The sequence below is a fragment of the Geotrypetes seraphini genome, chromosome 1 (assembly GCF_902459505.1).
Source record: "Geotrypetes seraphini chromosome 1, aGeoSer1.1, whole genome shotgun sequence".
Lineage (NCBI taxonomy): Eukaryota > Metazoa > Chordata > Amphibia > Gymnophiona > Dermophiidae > Geotrypetes > Geotrypetes seraphini.
This window is the reverse complement of record NC_047084.1, coordinates 427,154,114-427,172,351: the sequence shown is the minus strand read 5'-3', so window position 1 is coordinate 427,172,351 and position 18,238 is coordinate 427,154,114. Positions and strand designations below refer to the sequence as shown.

At 43.3% G+C, this 18,238-nt stretch overlaps 1 protein-coding gene across 6 annotated transcripts in view; it reads right to left on the bottom strand.

The window, feature by feature from the left end:
- PSIP1 (PC4 and SFRS1 interacting protein 1) overlaps nucleotides 1–18,238 on the bottom strand; it is a 172,293-nt gene that overhangs the window by 64,291 nt on the left and 89,764 nt on the right. For all 6 annotated transcript variants that reach the window (XM_033919071.1, XM_033919099.1, XM_033919109.1 and 3 more), the window contains 2 exons: nucleotides 9,013–9,094; nucleotides 1,238–1,319 (listed from right to left, as the gene is read on the bottom strand). In XM_033919071.1, the coding sequence (XP_033774962.1) occupies nucleotides 1,238–1,319; nucleotides 9,013–9,094 (164 nt within the window). The remainder of the gene's footprint in view (nucleotides 1–1,237; nucleotides 1,320–9,012; nucleotides 9,095–18,238) is intronic.

Below are 18,238 nucleotides of genomic sequence, written 5' to 3'. Positions count from 1 at the left end.
AGTTGACAGATTTATTTATTTTATTTTTTTTAACAGTAGCCCTTACAATTGTTGACCATTGTTTGTGGGAATGAAGCTGTGCTCCAGAAGAGGAAGCAAAACAGATGAAGACAACTCACTGGCTACTGTACCTAGAGCTGGAGTTGATGCTATGTGAGGTTGAATGGTCAACCACAGTAGAAGGGATGACTGTTAACAGGGAGAAAGAGGACACGTATGTTGTGTATGTGCTGTTGATGCAAAATGAATTGTGCACTGGTATATCTGTGAGAATTAAGATGTCTGCACAAACAAGGAAGAGACGGAACAATGCTACTTCCTGGACAGAAACTCTTTGATAGTGCAGGACACAGCGTTGCTTAAGTGAAGCACTTCAAACAACTTATTTGCCAAAAAGTCTGTGCTTCTCCAGTGCTCTGAAAGAACTTTCAAAGATCCTTTTTATCTCAGGCCTGTACAAGCATGCAGGTTGGAGCTTACTTTGGGTCTGGGAAACCCCAAGGATGGTCAAGCTAATTTGGAAGAATTTTTGCAGCTGGACTCTTCAAGTCACTTTGCAGGGAACAGAGGCAACTTCCACTAAGGAGAATTTGTTAGAATATGCAGAGTCAATCAGCTTCTGCAAAGATTGTGTCCTTTCTTCCTAGGAGTCTCTTCTCTGCAGAATCAGTTCAGGTGGTCCTTCTTGGCTCAATAGGACATCCAGGCTGACTGCAAGCACTGTGGCAGACAAATAAGGCTTCTGGAGTGGGTGTTGAAGTTCTAGATCTTTCTCCCATGTTGTGGATAAGGCTGGAGCATCTTCAGAGAATAAAAACCCTAACAAAACAATCATTTTTTTAGGAAAGAGAAAAACTGCAAAAAAAGTCAGACACATGCAAAGGTGAAAAATCTCTTGAATTACAAGCAAACTGTTTTTGTTAATAGTGGGGAAAAATTGAGAGACTGAGGAAACTGCAATGCATGTCCAGATCTTTATACTAGTTCTGAGCTCTTGAAGAGCTTTTCTGTTCCAGTGCCACCAGATGGCATCACCTGCCTGTGTGCCTGACTCAACTGATTATTTCATTTTGTTAGATGTAAACCACTTTTAGTCAAACTGTTGCTTGAGGAATGCTTGAGAAGTGTAACTTGATACCACACAGTTTAGAAAGTAGGATAAAAACATAAAATTTATGGAGCACAAATTTCCAAAGTATACTTCTGTAAAATATACATACAAGAAAGCAAAACTCACACATCACTGTCTGAGGAGGAAGGTGGCTTCATGAGTCTGGGTCTCCCTCGAGGTTTTGAAACCTTGGACTCTGCAGTGGCAGCTGAGGTTATAAAAGTCATAAATTGTTAGTTATATCAGTGCTCAACACAACTGTACTTTTTACCGAAGTCTGCCTTTCAACAACTTCGGTACAAGGTGGCAACACAGCTGACGTATACCCCATCTCTGTGATTTTATTATTATTTCAATATAATTTTACATCAAAGGTAAATCCAAAATGAAAATATAGAAAATCTAGAACCATAAAAAGGAAAAGGGAAAAAAAATCCCATCAAAGAAATAACACACTTTGTGTTGCATACAGTACCCACTACAGAGAGAAAATGTGTAGAAAATGTACAAGAAAATGTTCTTAGGTACTTATCAATGGTAAATTTAGGTGTTTATTTTCCAGCCAATCAAGATAACAGCATTTGTTTTCACGCCACAGGTACTGCTGGGTTCCTCTTCTGGTGGAATTAAATAAGCACATGTGTGTCACATAGGAGTCATTAGCAAAGAAAAGGCACAAAAACAGAGTGTAGGGTATAAGACAAGCCAGGAGAGGGGTGAGAGTTGTACTAGGTGATGTTTTTTCTGTTTATTTACCACATCTTTTTTCTGGTTAAACCTAAAATTAGACGCCCTAATTATAATACATCAAGAGCCTAAACCAGGGGTTCTCAACCCAATTCTCAGCACTATCTCATGCATATTCATTGTGGATTTCCTGAAAATTTGACTGCCTAGGTGTGTCCTGAAGACTGGGTTGAGAACCCCTAGGCTAAACCAAGCTATTGCAACCTCTAACAATACCCTCATTCAACTCCAAAAGAATCTTATTTTAGAACCTCTTCATCTGAATGCCACTGAAGTATCTGTTCTGTTTATATGACAGCAATAATTTGACAATAAATCACAGAAAAGGTTATGCTAAATGTTAATACATAGTGTTTGCACTAGAGGTGTGCACAAGGACAATTTGGCTCCCATCCCGACCTGACTCCTGTATATTCTATTCCATAGTAACATAGTAAATGATGGCAAATAAAGACTGAAGGATCCATCCAATCTTCCCATTAGTTATTCTTATTAAAAATGCATGATTAAATTAACTTGTCTCTTCTTTGATATTTTGGGGCCATATTCTAAAGTCCACATGATATTATCCTAGGTTCCAACGGCGGAAGTTGCCATCTAAGCTCACTCCAGCCTATCCAACCATCCTGTTGATATCTACTGTAAAGTCTGGCCTATAACGTCTTCATGTTCCAAGTTAGTGGAGTTCACATTGATGCCTTCCCCAGCCCATCCTACACCGAATCACCATATATGGGACACAAACTGTACAAGTCTGTCCAATACCAGCCTTAGGTTCTTTCATTTATACCATTTGTTTTCTAATTAGAGATTCTCTGTGTTTATCCCACACTTTTTTGAATTCCATCATTGTTTTCCTCTCCACCACCTCCTTCGGGATGGCATTCCAGGGATTTCCTACCTTCCTACCTTGGAGAGGGTGAACAATCTGTCTTTATCTGCTAAGTCTATTCCCTTCAGTATTTTGAATGTTTTGATCATGGCCCCTCTCAGTTTCCTCTTTTCAAGGGAGAAGAGGCCCAGTTTCTCCAATTTTTCACTGTACGGAAACTCTTCCAGCCCCTTAACCATTTTAGTTGCTCTTCTCTGGACCCTTTTGAGTAGTACTGTGTCCTTCTTCATGTAAGGCGACCAGTGCTGGATGCAGCATTCCAGGTGAGGGTGCACCATGGCCCGGTACAGCGGCATGATAACCCTCTTCGATCTGTTCATGATCCCCTTCTCAATCATTCCTAGCATTCTGTTCACCCTTTTCGCCGCCGCACATTGCGCGGACAGCTTCATTGACTTCTCGATCAGAACTCCCAAGTCTCTTTCCTGAGAGGTCTCTCCAAGTACTGCCCTGGACATCCTGTATTCGTGCATGAGATTTTTGTTACCGACATGCATCACTTCACACTTATCCACGTTGAACCTCATTTGCCATGTCGATGCCCATTTCTTGAGCTTGATTATGTCACGTTGCAGTTCTTCGCAATCCCCCTGTGTCTTCACTATTCTGAATAACTTTGTATCGCCTGCAAATTTAATCACTTCACTTGTCGTACCAATGTCCAGATCATTTATAAAGATGTTGAAGAGCATGGGTCCAAGCACCGAGCCCTGCAGTACCCCATTGGTGGCGCTCTTCCAGTCCGAGTATTATCCATTTACCCCCCACTCTCTGGTTTCTTATGCTCCAGCCAGTTTTTAATCCACGTGAGTATTTCACCCTCGATTCCATGGCTCACAATTTTCCGAAGTAGTCGTTCATGCGGAACCTTGTCGAACGCCTTCTGAAAATCCAGATATACAATGTCAACTAGGTCGCCCTTGTCTATCTGCCTGTTTATTCCCTCGAAGAAGTGCAGCAAGTTCGTCAAACAAGATCTGCCTTTGCTGAAACTGTGCTGGCTGGTCCTCATCAGACCATGTCTGTCAAGGTAATCAATGATGTGGTTCTTTATCAGCACCTCTACCATCTTTCCCGGTACTGAGGTCAAACCTTTTTTGAAGGTCGGCGTAACATTCGCCACCTTCCAGTCTCCTGGAATCTTTCCCGATTTGATCGACAGATTGGCTATTAGTTGAAGCAGTTCAGCTATAGTCCCTTTCAGTTCCTTGATGACCCTCGGATGGATGCCATCCGGTCCCGGGGATTTATCGCTCTTAAGCCTATCAATCTGCCTGCATATCTCTTCTAGACTGGATGATCAACCCTGTCAGTTTCCCATCTTCGTTTCCAGCATATAGCCTGATGGGTTCCAGTATGCTGTGTATATCCTCTTCGGTAAACACAGACGCAAAAAATATGTTCAGTTTGTCGGGTATTGCTTTGTCCTCCTTTAGCACTCCCTTTATTCCATGGTCATCCAACGGTCCCACCGTTTCCTTCGTGGTTCCATTCTCTGTTCCTTAATTTTTTTTTGTCCTGAAAGAATGCTCTTATGTGCTGTTGGCAGGATTTTGAAGCACAGAACAAGCAACACATGTTAGTTTTGACCACATATGGGACCTCTGTTGCCAATAGGTAGTAAGATGAGCAGAATTATTTGTCTGAGTTCAATACGTATGCATCCAGTTTGTCAATCACTGAAGCTGATTCCTAGCTCTCCAAACAAACAAAAATAATCAGCCTCAGGTCCTCCTTGTTTTGGACATTTTGTTGTTGGTCTAGCAAGCTTGATCTGCTGTTAGTATTTGCAGACTTTCTCACTATTCATCCCTTCAATTGTTATCAGATCTAAACGACCCATTGGCCTTGGATCCAGCAATGTTGCTGCCAAGTGCGTCGCTGTAACTGTAAAATGATGATCCAGATGATTTGCAAGATGATTCTTTAAGGATGCTATTACAAGTCTGTCCGAGCTTGCAAACATCAGATGCCATTTCAACTGATATTTTGTTGGGACCATCAAATGTAGCGAAGATTTGGCATATGTCAACAGTACTTTTGTAGCGCTGTCAAACGGTTCCAACACCATAACAATTTCTACTAGCAAGGAGCCATCAATTGTGCACAATTTGGCCAGGAACAGCTTGTTTGCATCTGGTTCAATGTCAATTTCATGCAGCTTCTCCATATTCTCTGCTAATGATTTCAATGTTAACGGAATGCTGTTTCATCAAGCTGACACCACTAAGCATTTTCTTCAGTAAACAGTTTGTTACCACTTCCTTGCACAATGTTATAAGCTTGCTTACTTCACTGGGGAGATTGCTCAGATGAACTTTAGTTTTTGATGGCTGGAGTCCATGAGAGATTTTAAAAATCAGATTATGATCTGTGCAATCTATCCAGACCTCATCTCGATATGCAGCTAATATGAAAGCAGAATTATCAATCTCATACATGAGACTAGCTTGGTGGAGATTATACTCTGACAAACTGCTCAAAACAAAATAAATGAATAATTTTCACCTGTTTATCAAATAGTCTCCCTCATTTGTCAAAATTGCACCAGTTTTATCAAGGTGAGCTCCTCATTTGATTTTATTAACCTCAGCAGTTGGTGTCAAGCTTCCATGTCAAGGGGCACACGGGGGACATAATCTGGTCTCCATCCACTACCAACCTATCCCCTTCTGTTCCCATTTACTTTTAGTATGCCCCTCCCATCCCTAAGGTAGTAATGAATTTTTTTCTCCTTACCCCCATTGTTCCCATTCCCATGCACACCTCTAGCTTTCACTGAATTACACGTTACCTTCATATCTTCATTGCCCTTTGGGGAACAGATTTTTTTTTATGGTAGAAAAAATATAAACACACACACTCATATCTTTCTTCTGAAAATAAGATTTTAAATTTATTTATTCATTCATTAACCCCTCCACCCTTTTTACAAAACCGTAGCATAGATTTTAGCGCCGGCCGCAGTGGTAACAGCTCCAATGCTCATAGAATTCCTATAAGCGATGGAGCTGTTACTACCACGACTGGCAATAAAAACCACGCTACAGTTTTATAAAAGGGCAGGTAAATAAATAAATCTAAAATCTTATTTTCAAACAAAAGAAATGTGTGTGTATTTATATTTTTTCTACCACACAAAAAAAAATTAGTCTTGTTGGATCAGCAACAATTGAGACCAGAAGAGCAACACTTGTATATCTAGAGAAGACTCAAAAAAAAAAAAGCAAGCAGTCAATTAGACTGTTTTAAAAAAGGATTACTATCAAGAGCGTTTTTAGCCTGTTAAGTATAATATATTTTACAAATGACTATGGGCTCCTTTTACTAAAGTGCGCTAGTGGTTTCAGCGTGCGCTAGACGCTAACGCCTCCATAGAGCTTGTGTTAGTACTTTTCGTTTAGCGTGTGGTTTGCGTGCGCTAAAAACGCTAGCGCACCGTAGTAAAAGGAACCCTATGATTTCCGCTACTGGAAATTTCAAAACATTACAAAAATATATTTTACAATTATATACAATTCTAAAAGTGACAATGAGTCTTTGGAAAAGTAGAAAATTCGATGTTTATTCCACCAACCACTTTACATTGACCCAGTCAAAGTAGAGAATTTGTATTAGCCATCCGTATTGTTCTCAAAGAGTATACATGAGAACCCAGTTTGGATACCTGGACCTCCAAATGCCCAATCCTCTTATCATGATCTTTAAGCTTAGTTACTGTCTCACTGAAAAAGTAGTCAACTGTTCAGCAAATCCCTGCATTAATGACACAGTACCAAACTACTACCCCCAAAGCTACTGAAATAATCTTGGGAAGGGAAGGAAACACCCCCCCCCCTCACCTAACAAGAATTTCATGGAGCAATTTGAATAGAAACTTAATAAAAAAAACAACCACCAAAAGAACTCGCCCTAGAATTTCACACTGGCCCACAATCTTCTCTTTGTAAGAGGAGGTAGTGAGGTTCTAGTGTTAGAGATTAAATACTTCCCAGTTATCTGTTTTTCCATTATATACATTGAGTTTAGGAGTAACTAAACATGTATATCCATGGTTCTCTGAATGCATAGCGATGATCTACGAGACGACAATTTAACCTTTAAATTCTTTTTCCCCATAACATAGGTCCTCCAATAAGACCAAAATTGGAGAAACGTTAACCTACTATACTAAAGTTGCATCGCTTCAGGTGCATGCCAGTGTGGGCATGTCACAGGGAAGCTTACTTCTAAGTCTCTGTGCCAAGGCTCCTTTCATGTAGTTAGGGGACAGGCTGTTCTGTCCTAGAGCACCCAAGTATCTGTTTTCCCCTCCTTACAGGTCCCCAGGCAAGTCCTGATTGAACTTGCCTACTTGCAGCACCACCAATTCTTGGATCTCACTCCAGCATGTAGAGGCTTTCTCTCCATCTATGTCAGGGGTGTCAAAGGCCCTCCTCTAGGGCCGCAATCCAGTCGGATTTTCAGGATTTCCCCAATGAATATGCATGAGATCTATTAGCATATAATGAAAGCAGTGCATGCAAATAGATCTCATGCATATTCATTGGGAAAAATCTGAAAACCCGACTGGATTGCAGCCCTCGAGGAGGGACTTTGATACCCCTGATCTATGTGATCTTGAGCCTTGAATCAGGGGAATGTGACCAACCGGACACAAACACACACTTTTTTCTTTTTTTAAAATTCAACTCAAAAGGGAATGGGAACTTGAATACCGCCTTTTTGTGACATTCAAAGCAGTGGGCACTGGAGGACTGATTGACTTGCCTGGGGTCACAAGAAGCAGCACTAGGATTTCATCTCACAACCTCTGGATGCAGAGGCAGCAGTTCTACCAGTGAGTCACACCTTCCCCCCCTCCTGAACCATAGCTCATACCAACATACACTTATATCCCAACTACTACACAGAAAGCCAGTCAAAAAAACACCTTTAATCTGTTTCTCCAATTTCAGGGTACTGTTGACTTTGCCTACACAAAAGAAAAAGATCTAGGTGTCACCATAGACAATACGCTGAAACTTTCTGCCCAAAGTTGTAGTCGTAGCCAAAAAAAGCAAACTGGATGCTAAAAATTATTCAAAAAGGAATGGTAAATAAGACCAAAAATATTGTAATGCCTCAATTGATTCATGGTGTGACCTCACCTTGCGTATTGTATTCAATTCTGGTCACCGTATCTCAAAAAAGATACACTAGAATTAGAAAAGGCTCAAAGAAGAGCGACTAAGATGATAACGGGGATGGAACTCCTTTTGTATGAGGAAAGACTAAGGGCTCCTTTTACGAAACCGCGTTAGCAGCTTTAGCGTGCGCGACTTTTAATCACGCACTTACCCCCCATGCTAGCCGAAAAACTACTGCCTGCTCAAGAGGAGGCGGTAGCAGCTAGCACAGCCGGCAGTTTAGCGCGCGTTATTACGCATGTTAAACCGCTAATGCGCCTTTGTAAAAGGAGCCCTAAGAGGTTAGGGCTTTTCAGTTTGGAAGAGAGAAAGCCGAAAGGAAATATGATTGAAGTCTATAAACTCTGACTGGTGTAGAACGGGTAAAAGAGAATATATTCTTTACTCTATCAAAGATTACAAAGACACTCAATGAAGTTACAGGGAAATACATTTAAAAACAAATAGGAAATATGTGGTAAGTGGTTAACATAGATGGGTTTAAAAAAAGGTTTGGACAAGTTTCTGAAGGAAAAGTCCATAGTCTGCTATTGAGATTGACATGAGGGAAGGCCACTGCTTGTCCTGGGATTAGCAGCAGGGAATGTTGCTACTATTTGGATTTCTGCCAGGTACTTGTGATCTGGATTGACCCCTATAGAAATAGGATACTAGGCTAGATGGACCATTGGTCTGACACAGTATGGCTATTTTTAAGTTCTTATGACTTTGTTGATTTTTGGCCTCAAGCTGGAATCCTTTTATGCTAAATTCAAGATAGGCATTGAAACGTGGTTCTGTGTGTGAACTTTTGACTACTAATTAGAATATGAGCTTAGCTAAAAAATGAACAAAACTTTTTCTCTTTCTTCATTCTCTTGTTTTGCTTTCTTGCCTTTTCTTTTATCAGTTTGGTCCTAGGAATGCACCCACTGCTGGAAAGTGGTGCAGCAGATATGTAACATAATTTATCACATTGGGAGCTCAAAAAAAAAAAAAAGAAAGAATCATAACTCTACCACTTCCCTTCTCACTTCCCCCCTCAAATATATTTATATATATAATGAACTATCACAACAAGGGGAAAAGCCCACCTGGCCTTCCTCTTTTAGGGCTCAGCTGTGGAGGGGCTGCCACTGCAGTTACTTCTTGCTCCGGTTCCTCTGATTGGTCTAACTAAAATCAAGCAAGGAGAGAAATCCACAAGTCATGAGCGCCTACAATTGATTTATCACATACATATATTTATTTTATTAGTACCTGACCTGACACATTCCCCCCTGTTATTCTTCCCATTTATGTGCTTTTTTTTAATAAATTGTAGTTCTTCCCCTTCTATCCTATTGTTTACAAGTCGCAACTTCAACCTCGTATGTCAGTCTTGGAAAGTCTGTGTCCATAATTGTTGTTTGTTCACAATTTATACTAAATTTTTTAAAATCTACAATGCTTTGTATCCCAGGAGAAGCGTTCCATCAAATTTTTATGAAACTATGACATGTTACAATCAGGTATTGAAAATAAAATACTAAAATATCGCAAACCTAAAATGCAGGGTAAAGACAACTGATATTTTTAGGCATCATGGTTTTCAAGGCCTCTCCTTTGAATGAAAGATAGGAAAAGTAGCTAATACTGAAATTAACTACAATAAACAAAGCATTATCTACATTCATTTACATAATTAAAAGAGGAAGGTGGCACCTTATGACTAACCAATTAGGACCACTAGCCATTTGAAAGTGGACGGTAGTCCTCGAAAGCTCACGCCTCAATTAAATTGGTTAGGCTATATAATAATAATAATAACTTTATTTTTCTATACCGCCATAATCTTGTAGTGCCACTTGCCTCTGCAAATTTTGTTAGATCAAATTAACTTGGCTACCCGATTTTAAAATTGGTCATCTATTTACATAAGTAGGACTTTGTAACTACATCTCTAGCTGCACCCTTTTTCTAAAAAAAAACAAAACTGTGGCTTCCTTGAGAAAATGGGGAAGGTGGGAGAAAGGTAATTTGAAAATTTATATTTTTGACATACTACATTGTGTTACAGGCCATTACAGGTATGTGAATTCGTACCAATGATATCTCATGACCAACATAACAGTTACTGACAATCATACAGTAAATATACAGTACTACTTACCAAAGCATGCAGGCACCCAGTTATAATCCACCTTTTGATATAGCAAGAAAGAAGCATATTTCCCTGAAAAAGGGGGTATGCATCTTTTTTGAAACATGGCCTCGATGACATGAATCTATAACCCCTCTTGAGCAGTAGCATAAATTCACATTACACGTTACAGTATATCACTCTCAAGGGGCAAAAATCAATGCAGCTGGTACTGCCCTGAGCCCCAATGTATCCCCTGAGCTTCCTAGGGGATACATGTATAATGATGTATGTCAGGGATGTGAATAGGTCAAATATTTTCAGCGCATTTGGGCTTCCCCTTCCAGTTTTCAGACTTTTTTTTTTTAAGTTTAGTTTAGTTTCACCCATTTTAATAAAACTTTTTAAGCATGTATTAGATTTTTAGCATATCTGTAGCTTAACGTGCATTTAATTTTTTAAGGTGATGTAACAAATGCAAATCTGTAGGGCATGTCTAAACGTGAATGAGTGAATGTGTTAAGTCTGCTTGGCATCAATCCAAAGAAGAGATCTAAAGGGGTGCACCCCTTGGAAGTCACTTATATGGTTAGGAGTTTGTTCAGAAAGAAAGCTGCTGAACCGCTCAAACGCCAAGAAAAGGGAATGGTGAATGCGGGGTGTCTGGAGTAGTACTGCCCGATTAACCGATTCAAATCGATTCATTTTCTTTAAAAATCAGGCTCGCTTATTCAATGAGCAATCCTCCTCCTCACATACCTTCGGGTCTCTTAAAGCAAAAGTGGCAGCGAAAAGCCTGTCCTAAGCGCTGCCTCTTGCTGCCTATCCACTGCCGCTGCTACTCCTGCTTTAGGAGGTCCGATGTCGGAGCTCATGGTGGGGGGTGGAGGTCAGGAAGTGCTGCATAGGGGCATAGGTGCCAGCACTGTGGGTGCCCGAGCACCCCCAATAATTTTGGAATCTCATGTGGTAAGTTACCAATGGCCCTGTGGCTTTAAGGGGGGCTCCCCGAAGTCCGCCATGTTTTCCCCTTCCTTCCACCCATGTCTGGCTTCCCCTTAGCCTCTTGTCTCACTTTAAAAAATTGTGGCCTGCAGAAGATTGCTTGGGCTGTACCGATTCTAGCAGGCTGCTGTCGGCCTCTTTAGCGGGCCATCTCAGAGCAAAATAGGACATCATGTCAGAGAAGGGGCAGGACCACCGCAGAGGAAACGTGTGGCAGAGGCCGCTGGCAGCATGCTAAAATTGCTACAGCACCAGCGATCCTCTGCAGGCCATAATTAGTTTTTAAAGCGAGACCGGGGGGCCAGGAGGATGACGATGGAGAGAAGGGGGAAACATGTCGGCCTTCGGAGATCCCCATGGTGTAGTAGTGGTTGGAGGGAGAGAGGCCAGAGAGAGGGGCAATTGCTGGACTAAAGGAGGGGCAAGGGGGGAGAGGTGAAGGGGAAGAAATAATGGGTCTGAAAACAGAGGACAGGGAGAGAGATGGTGGGAGGGAGGGAGGGAAAAGAAAGGGAAAGAAGTTGGAGCCAAGGGATGGTGTGGAGAGAGCGGGGGGATAGAAATACTGGATAGGAGAGTAGTTGTGAAGAAAAAGGGAGAAATGGTGGACCCTGGGGCGGTGGGGAAGGAGGGAGAGATGCTAGATGAAAGAGTAGTTGAGAAAAGGAGAGATGGTGGATCTGGGAATGGTGGGATCCATTACTGCAGCCGCTCTTTCATTCTTCAGGCCACCAGCAGCCTGAGTGATTTAAACACACTGCCTTCTGTAGCTGGAAGCTTTCCCTCCGCTAATGCTTTCTGATCTCACTTAGGCGTGAAGAAGTAGCAGAGGGAAAGCCTCACTCATGCTGCCAGTGGCCTGAAAAGTGCAGGTTTACTGCCTTATCAGATCCCATGGAGAAGAGGAACGCTTGGGGTGGGGGAGGGTTGCTGAAGGATCATGGGGAGAGGGAGTGGTCATTACAGAAATGCAGGACTGTGGGGAAGGAGACAAAAAAAAGGAAAGATGCCAGACCTCGGGAGAGGGAAGGGGAGGACAGAGATGAAAAATGGATGATGAGCATGGAGAAAGAAGAACATGTCAAATGGGCAGGAGACTCTGGCAAGTGAGTTAACAAAAGATAAACAGAAACCAGAGCCTCAGACCAACATGATTTTAATAACGACCAAACAAGAAAAGGTAGATAAAATAACTTTATTTTCTGTTTTGTGATTACAATGTCAGCTTTGAAATGTATATCCTGCCAGAGCTGGTGTTAGACAGTGAGCATGAGCTAGGACCTAACAGAGACAGGAAAAGTCTTTTTTGTTTACACCACAGCACCAGCGTGGGTAGGAGAGGGCAAAGGGGTGGGTGAAGAGGCTACAAAATAAATTCACCAGGACGTTTGAAAAAACAAAATACAAACAAACCACAAAACACCCAATTGGGCAGGAAAAGTGAATCGAAATCGAAAAAAAAGTAATTCAATAGGCTGAATCGAATTGAAAAGTTTTTCCCTGAATCTGGCAGCACTAGTCTGGAGCAGTTAGCCTGTCTTACTAAATTTATAATTTTGGTACCGAGTAATCAGTGCCTAGTTTCTGGGGAAATGACCCATAAAGCATTGCCAAGGAGAAACACAAAATAGGTGTCAATTAGCACTAGTTTGAAAACTGTGAGTAGTGGCCTTTACATTAAATCAACTGAAAGGAAATTACAGAATGAGAGGATCCAAGGAAACATCCAAGGAATGGAATGAAGTAATCCAAGGAAACATTTTTTTTTTTTTTACAGAAAGGGTGGTAGATGTGTTGAACAGTCTCCCAGTAGAGGTGGTGGAGACAATGACTGACTGAATTCAAGAAAGTATCAGGCACATGGGATCTCTTAGTGAAAGGAGGAAATAGTTGCAGATAGTGGATGCTAGTGCTGCCCGATTCACCGATTCAAATCAGGTGAATCGATTCGATTCAATTTTTTTAAAAAAATCGGCCTCCCGATTCAATGGCCGACCCTTCCCTCGTGCCTTCCTAAAGCAGGAGCTGCAGCGCTGCCTCTTGCTGGCCATCCGCTGCTGCTCCTGCTTGAGGGGGGAGGGTCGGTCAGAAAGGCCTCCCCCAGCTTGCCCGCTCTTGCCTCCCTGCTCTTACTTCTTTAGGGTAATAGGGCAGCTTGCAGGCTCGTTGGTGTTATAGTGATCTCTGCAGCTGCCCTTGGTCCTCAGCGGCACGTTCTTTCTGCCGCGAACCTGCCCGTGCTCTGACGTCAGGGGCAGGATCACGGCAGAGAGAACGTGCCGCTGAGGACCAAGGGCAGCTGCAGGGATCACTATAACACAGGGCGGAGTGTTATAGTGGGAGAGCATCCTCTCTGCTGGGCCCGAGCCCTGGAAAGCTTACCCCGAAGGCAGGTTCATGCCTGGAGGATGAGCTTCTCGTCTCCCAGTACCGCCGACACTCTGACCGGGAGCTGGAGGCCGCAGGAGCCGGTACTGGAGAGTGCTGCGGACATGCAGGTGAAGGGCGGGAGCTCCTCCGGGAACCCGCTGCCGCCACGGACCGAGGAGGAGGAGCTGCAGCGCAGGCAGGGAGCAGTCAGCCCCGAAGATGTACTGAGACTGCAGAGAGTCACCACCGGTCAATACTGGGCTCTATAGCCGTGCCGCTGCCTTATTACGGGAGCCTGGGCCTTAGGATGGGGTTAACTAGCTGCCTTGGGCCTTATAGGTGCGTTATTACCTTACTGTCTCCACAGTCTCCTGGAAGAGATGGTGGAGACAGAGACTGTCTGAATTCAAAAGGGCCTGGGATAGGCACGTGGGATCTCTCGAAGAGAGAAAGAGATAATGGTTACTGTGGATGGGCAGACTGGATGGGCCATTTGGCCATTATCTGCCATCATGTTTCTATGTTTCTAAGACTTCTGAGGAAATTTTAAAAAAGTTATGGGATAGGAGGTAATGTTCTATTATGAATTAAGATCTGTTTAAAAAGATACATAGCAAACAGAGAGTAGGTTTAAATGGTCAGTTAGGGCGCTGGTCTTTGACTGGAGGGCCGCCACGTGAGCGGATTGCAGGGCATGATGGACCACTGGTCTGACCCAGCAGCGGCAATTCTTATCTTATCTGACCAGCAAGCTGCAGACTGCCCTATTAGCCTTAAGGAGGTAAGAGCAGGGAAGGTGCAGGCTGCGGGGGAGCAGGCGTTCGTTCGCGGCGGGAGGGGGGGGCAGGCCTTCACAGCGGGGAGGAGGAGAAAATGTGCCTTCGCAGCAGGGGGGAATAGGCTTTGCTGGAGGGAGCAGGCCTTCGTGGGGTGAACAGGTCTTCATGGTGGGGAGCAGACCTTCAGGGCAGTAAGGCAGGCCTGTGCAGAAGGAGGAGGAGGAAGGAGTAAGAGAGAGAAGGGGAGATGCCAGACCTGGGGTAAAGTGAAGGGAAGAGAGAGACCAAACCAAAAAGAGAGGGAGTAGAGCAGAGGAGAGGTGCTGGACTAATGGGGAGAGAGGGAAAGAAAAATGGAAGACCACAAGGGGAAGGGTACAAGAGGGACAGATACTGCTCCAAAGTAGGTGGGCAGGGTGCAGGATGGCAGGAGTGATAGTAGGAGAAAGCCTGTACCTGGGGAAGGGGATACAAGAGGTAAGGAAGAGAGAAAGAAGCTGGATATGGGGAGAGATAAGATGCTGGGCATGGAGGGAGCATAGGAATGGGGACAGTACTGCAGAGGAGAATAGGGACAGGGACACAGAAGATAGATGCTGGATGAAAGGGTAGTTGAGAAAAGGAGAGATGGTGGATCTGTATATGGTGGGAGTGCATCGCTGCAGTTGCGGGGGGATGAAAATGAAAAAACGGAAAGATGCCAGACCTCTGGGAGAGGAAAGGGAAACATAAGGGGAGGACAGAGATGGAAGATGGATGGTTAGCACGGAGAAAGAAGAAAGAAGGAGAGCCAACAAAAGGTAGGAAAAATAATTTTATTTTCTGTTTTGTGATTACAATACATCAGATTTGAAATGTGTATCCTTCCAGGGCTGGTGTTGGACTGCAAACGTGAGCTAGGATTTAATAGAGAGAGGAAAAGTTTTTTTTTTGTTGTTTATTTTGTTTATACCACAGTGCTTGGTTAGGAGAAGGCAAAGGGGGTGAAGAAGTTATAAAATAAACCCACCAGGATGTTTTTTAAAAAAAACACCCAATTGGGCAGGAAAATCGAATCGAAAAATCGATTCAATAGGCTGAATCGAATAGAAATTTTTTTTCCTGAATCAGGCAGCACTACCACCAACATTTACTGGCCTTTTCTGCACTATTTGTAAAACTGTAGCATGGGTGTTTCCCTGTCATATCACAAGGCTCCTTGCTGCTCTCTGAGATGCACCGATTTGGTTCCAGCCAGACTCACTTAATATTCAAGAATATTGGTTTGGTGCTATTCCAATTTTATATTTTTTCCATTTGGACACTCTCATAAATCACCTGCATTATTTTATTCCAGCTGTCAGGTTTAGGATTACAGCAGTTTTCTAATCTCACTCAAAATACCCTGCTTTCGCACTGATTCCAGCTCTTACTCTGTCAGTGCGCCGAGGAGCTCAGCAGGACTCTGTGAAGAATGTCATCTCAGCAGCAAATGCGTCAAATTTGGCAGTCTCTCATGTTTATAAAATGTGCAAACTTGTGTTGCGTTTCCTTGGCTAGTCTGCCAGACTGTATAAACTCTGAGGAGGAAGGGCAGGAAGGAAGGAAGGAAGGAAGAAAGAAAGAAAGAAAGAAAGAAAGAAAGAAAGAAAGAAAGAAAGAAAGAAAGAAAGAAAGAAAGAAAGAAAGAAAGAAAGAAAGACAAAGGCAAAAAAGTAATGTGTCAATGAAAAATTGTTAGAGAGAAGGTGGAAAAACTTGGCTAGATATGGTGGTCGGAGAAGCTGACAGCAAATAATTAGGGATGATAGCTTTGAAAAAACTTTAAGGTGGAACATGTTGGCGTAGACAAGACCTTATATTATTAGGTAAAGTAGCTAAGTACTTTACCTAATAATATAAGATTAAAGTAAACGGCATTATTTGCACATTAACAAAAGATCCAGTGACGAGTAGATACATCAAGCTTTGAGCAGTGAGAGATTATCGAGCTCAGAATGGTATCGTTGAGGATCTGGGGGAAATTAAAATTAAATGAGGAACATGTTAAGATTTACTATTATTTAGTTGATCTAGAGCAGGGCTGCCCAAGTCCGGTCCTCGAGATCTACTGGCAGGCCAGGTTTTCAGGATATCCACAATGAATATGCATGAGAGAGATTTGCCTGCACTGCCTTCTCAATTTGCAAATCTCTCTCATGCACATTCATTGTGGATATCCTGAAAACCTGGCCTGCCAGTAGATATCAAGGACCGACTTGGGCAGCCTTGATCTAGAGTTTGATGCATGTTCATGGTGGCGTATCAACGTCCATGCTTACAGCAAATAAGGTCTGCTTCTTGTCTCTTCATCTCAACATTGGTTCAGAAACTCACACAGTAGAGAGACATGTCTGGTTGACTTAGTATCTAAGGTTAGATGGGTGGGCAAATGCTGTTAGTGCATTCGGATGGCTCTCCGGTATCTGACACGGTAAACCATACTTTGTTGCTAAATAGACTATCTGAATTAGGACTTACAGGACCTGTTCTATAATGATTCCAAGGCTTTCTGGAGAACAGACGATACAGAGTATTAAAAGATGGATCTTTCTTCGATTACTGGATGCCACCATGTGGGGTACCGCAAGAATCTTGCATCTCACCATTATTATACAACCTCTTAATGACGACTCTAAACACAATTATGTTGAGCCCTGGAGGATGGCTATTCTCATATGCAGATGATATTTTTCTACTAATCCCGGATGATCTGAACTTAGTCTGTCAAACAAATTGGCTAGAGCTCTTACTAAAGTACAAGAATGGTCAGCAAAGTATCATCTTAACTAACCTCCCCCCTCTTTTATAAAACCATAGCGTGATTTTTAGCACTGGCCATGGTGGTAACTAGTGCTGCCCGATTCACAATTCGAATCGGTTCACCGATTCACTTCGGGTGAACCGATTTGAATCGATTTAAAACAATAAAAAATCTGCTTCCCGAGTCGGACCCTCCCCCCTCGCCCACTAAAGCAGGAGCGGCAGCGCTGCTCTTGCTGGCCGGCCGCTGCCACTCCTGCTTTAGAGGGCGAGGGGGAGTCAGTCGGAAAGCGCTGCAGTGTCTGGCTTCCCGGCATCAAATTTACCTAAATCCATCAGCCTGCATAAGATCGCTAGTGCTAGTGATCTTTGCAAGCTACCGTCGGGTCTTCTGAGCTGTCTTCTCTCTGCTGTGGTCCCGCACCCATCTCTGATGTCAGAGGAGCGGCGGCACCACGGCAGAGAGAAGACAGCTTGGAAGACCCAACGGTAGCTTGCAAAGATCCCTAGCACTAGCGATCTTATGCAGGCTGATGGATTTAGATAAATTGAGGCCAGAGGGAACACGCAGGCCTTCCGGGGGGGTACTGTCCTTCATGGGGGGGGGGGGGGGTTGTACAGACTTTCCGGGGGGGGGGGGGGTGCAGTACTTCGTGTGGGGGTTGTACAGGTCTTCCGGGGGAGTGCAGTCCTTTGTGGGGGGGGGGGTTTGTACAGGCCTTCAGGGGGAGACAGGCAGGCCTTCAAGGGGGGACAAACCTTCAGGGGAATGGGCCCTGGTGTAAAAGTACACGGATGGAGTGAAGGAGGGTTCAAAGAGATGTGCATATGCCGGACTTTGGGGGGAAGAAATAATGGGTCTAAAAATAGAGGAGAGGGCGATAGATGATGGGCAATGGGATTTAGGGAGGGAAGGAACAGAAAGGGAGAGATGGTGTGGAGGGGGGATAGGGATACTGGATCGGAGGGTAGTTGGGAAGGAGGGAGAGATGCTAGATGAAAGGGTAGTTGAGAAAAGGTGGATCTGTGGATGGAAACGAAAAAAAGGAAAGATGCCAGACCTTTAGGGAAGGGAAACGGAAGGGGAGGACAAAGATGGCAGATGGATGATTAGCACGGAGAAAGAAGAAAGAAGGAGACCCTGGCAAGCAAGTTATCAGAAGACAACCAGAGCCTGGGACCAACAAGATTTGAATAATGACCAGACAAAAAAAGGCAGAAAAAAATCATTTTATTTTCCATTTTGTGATTACAATATGTCAA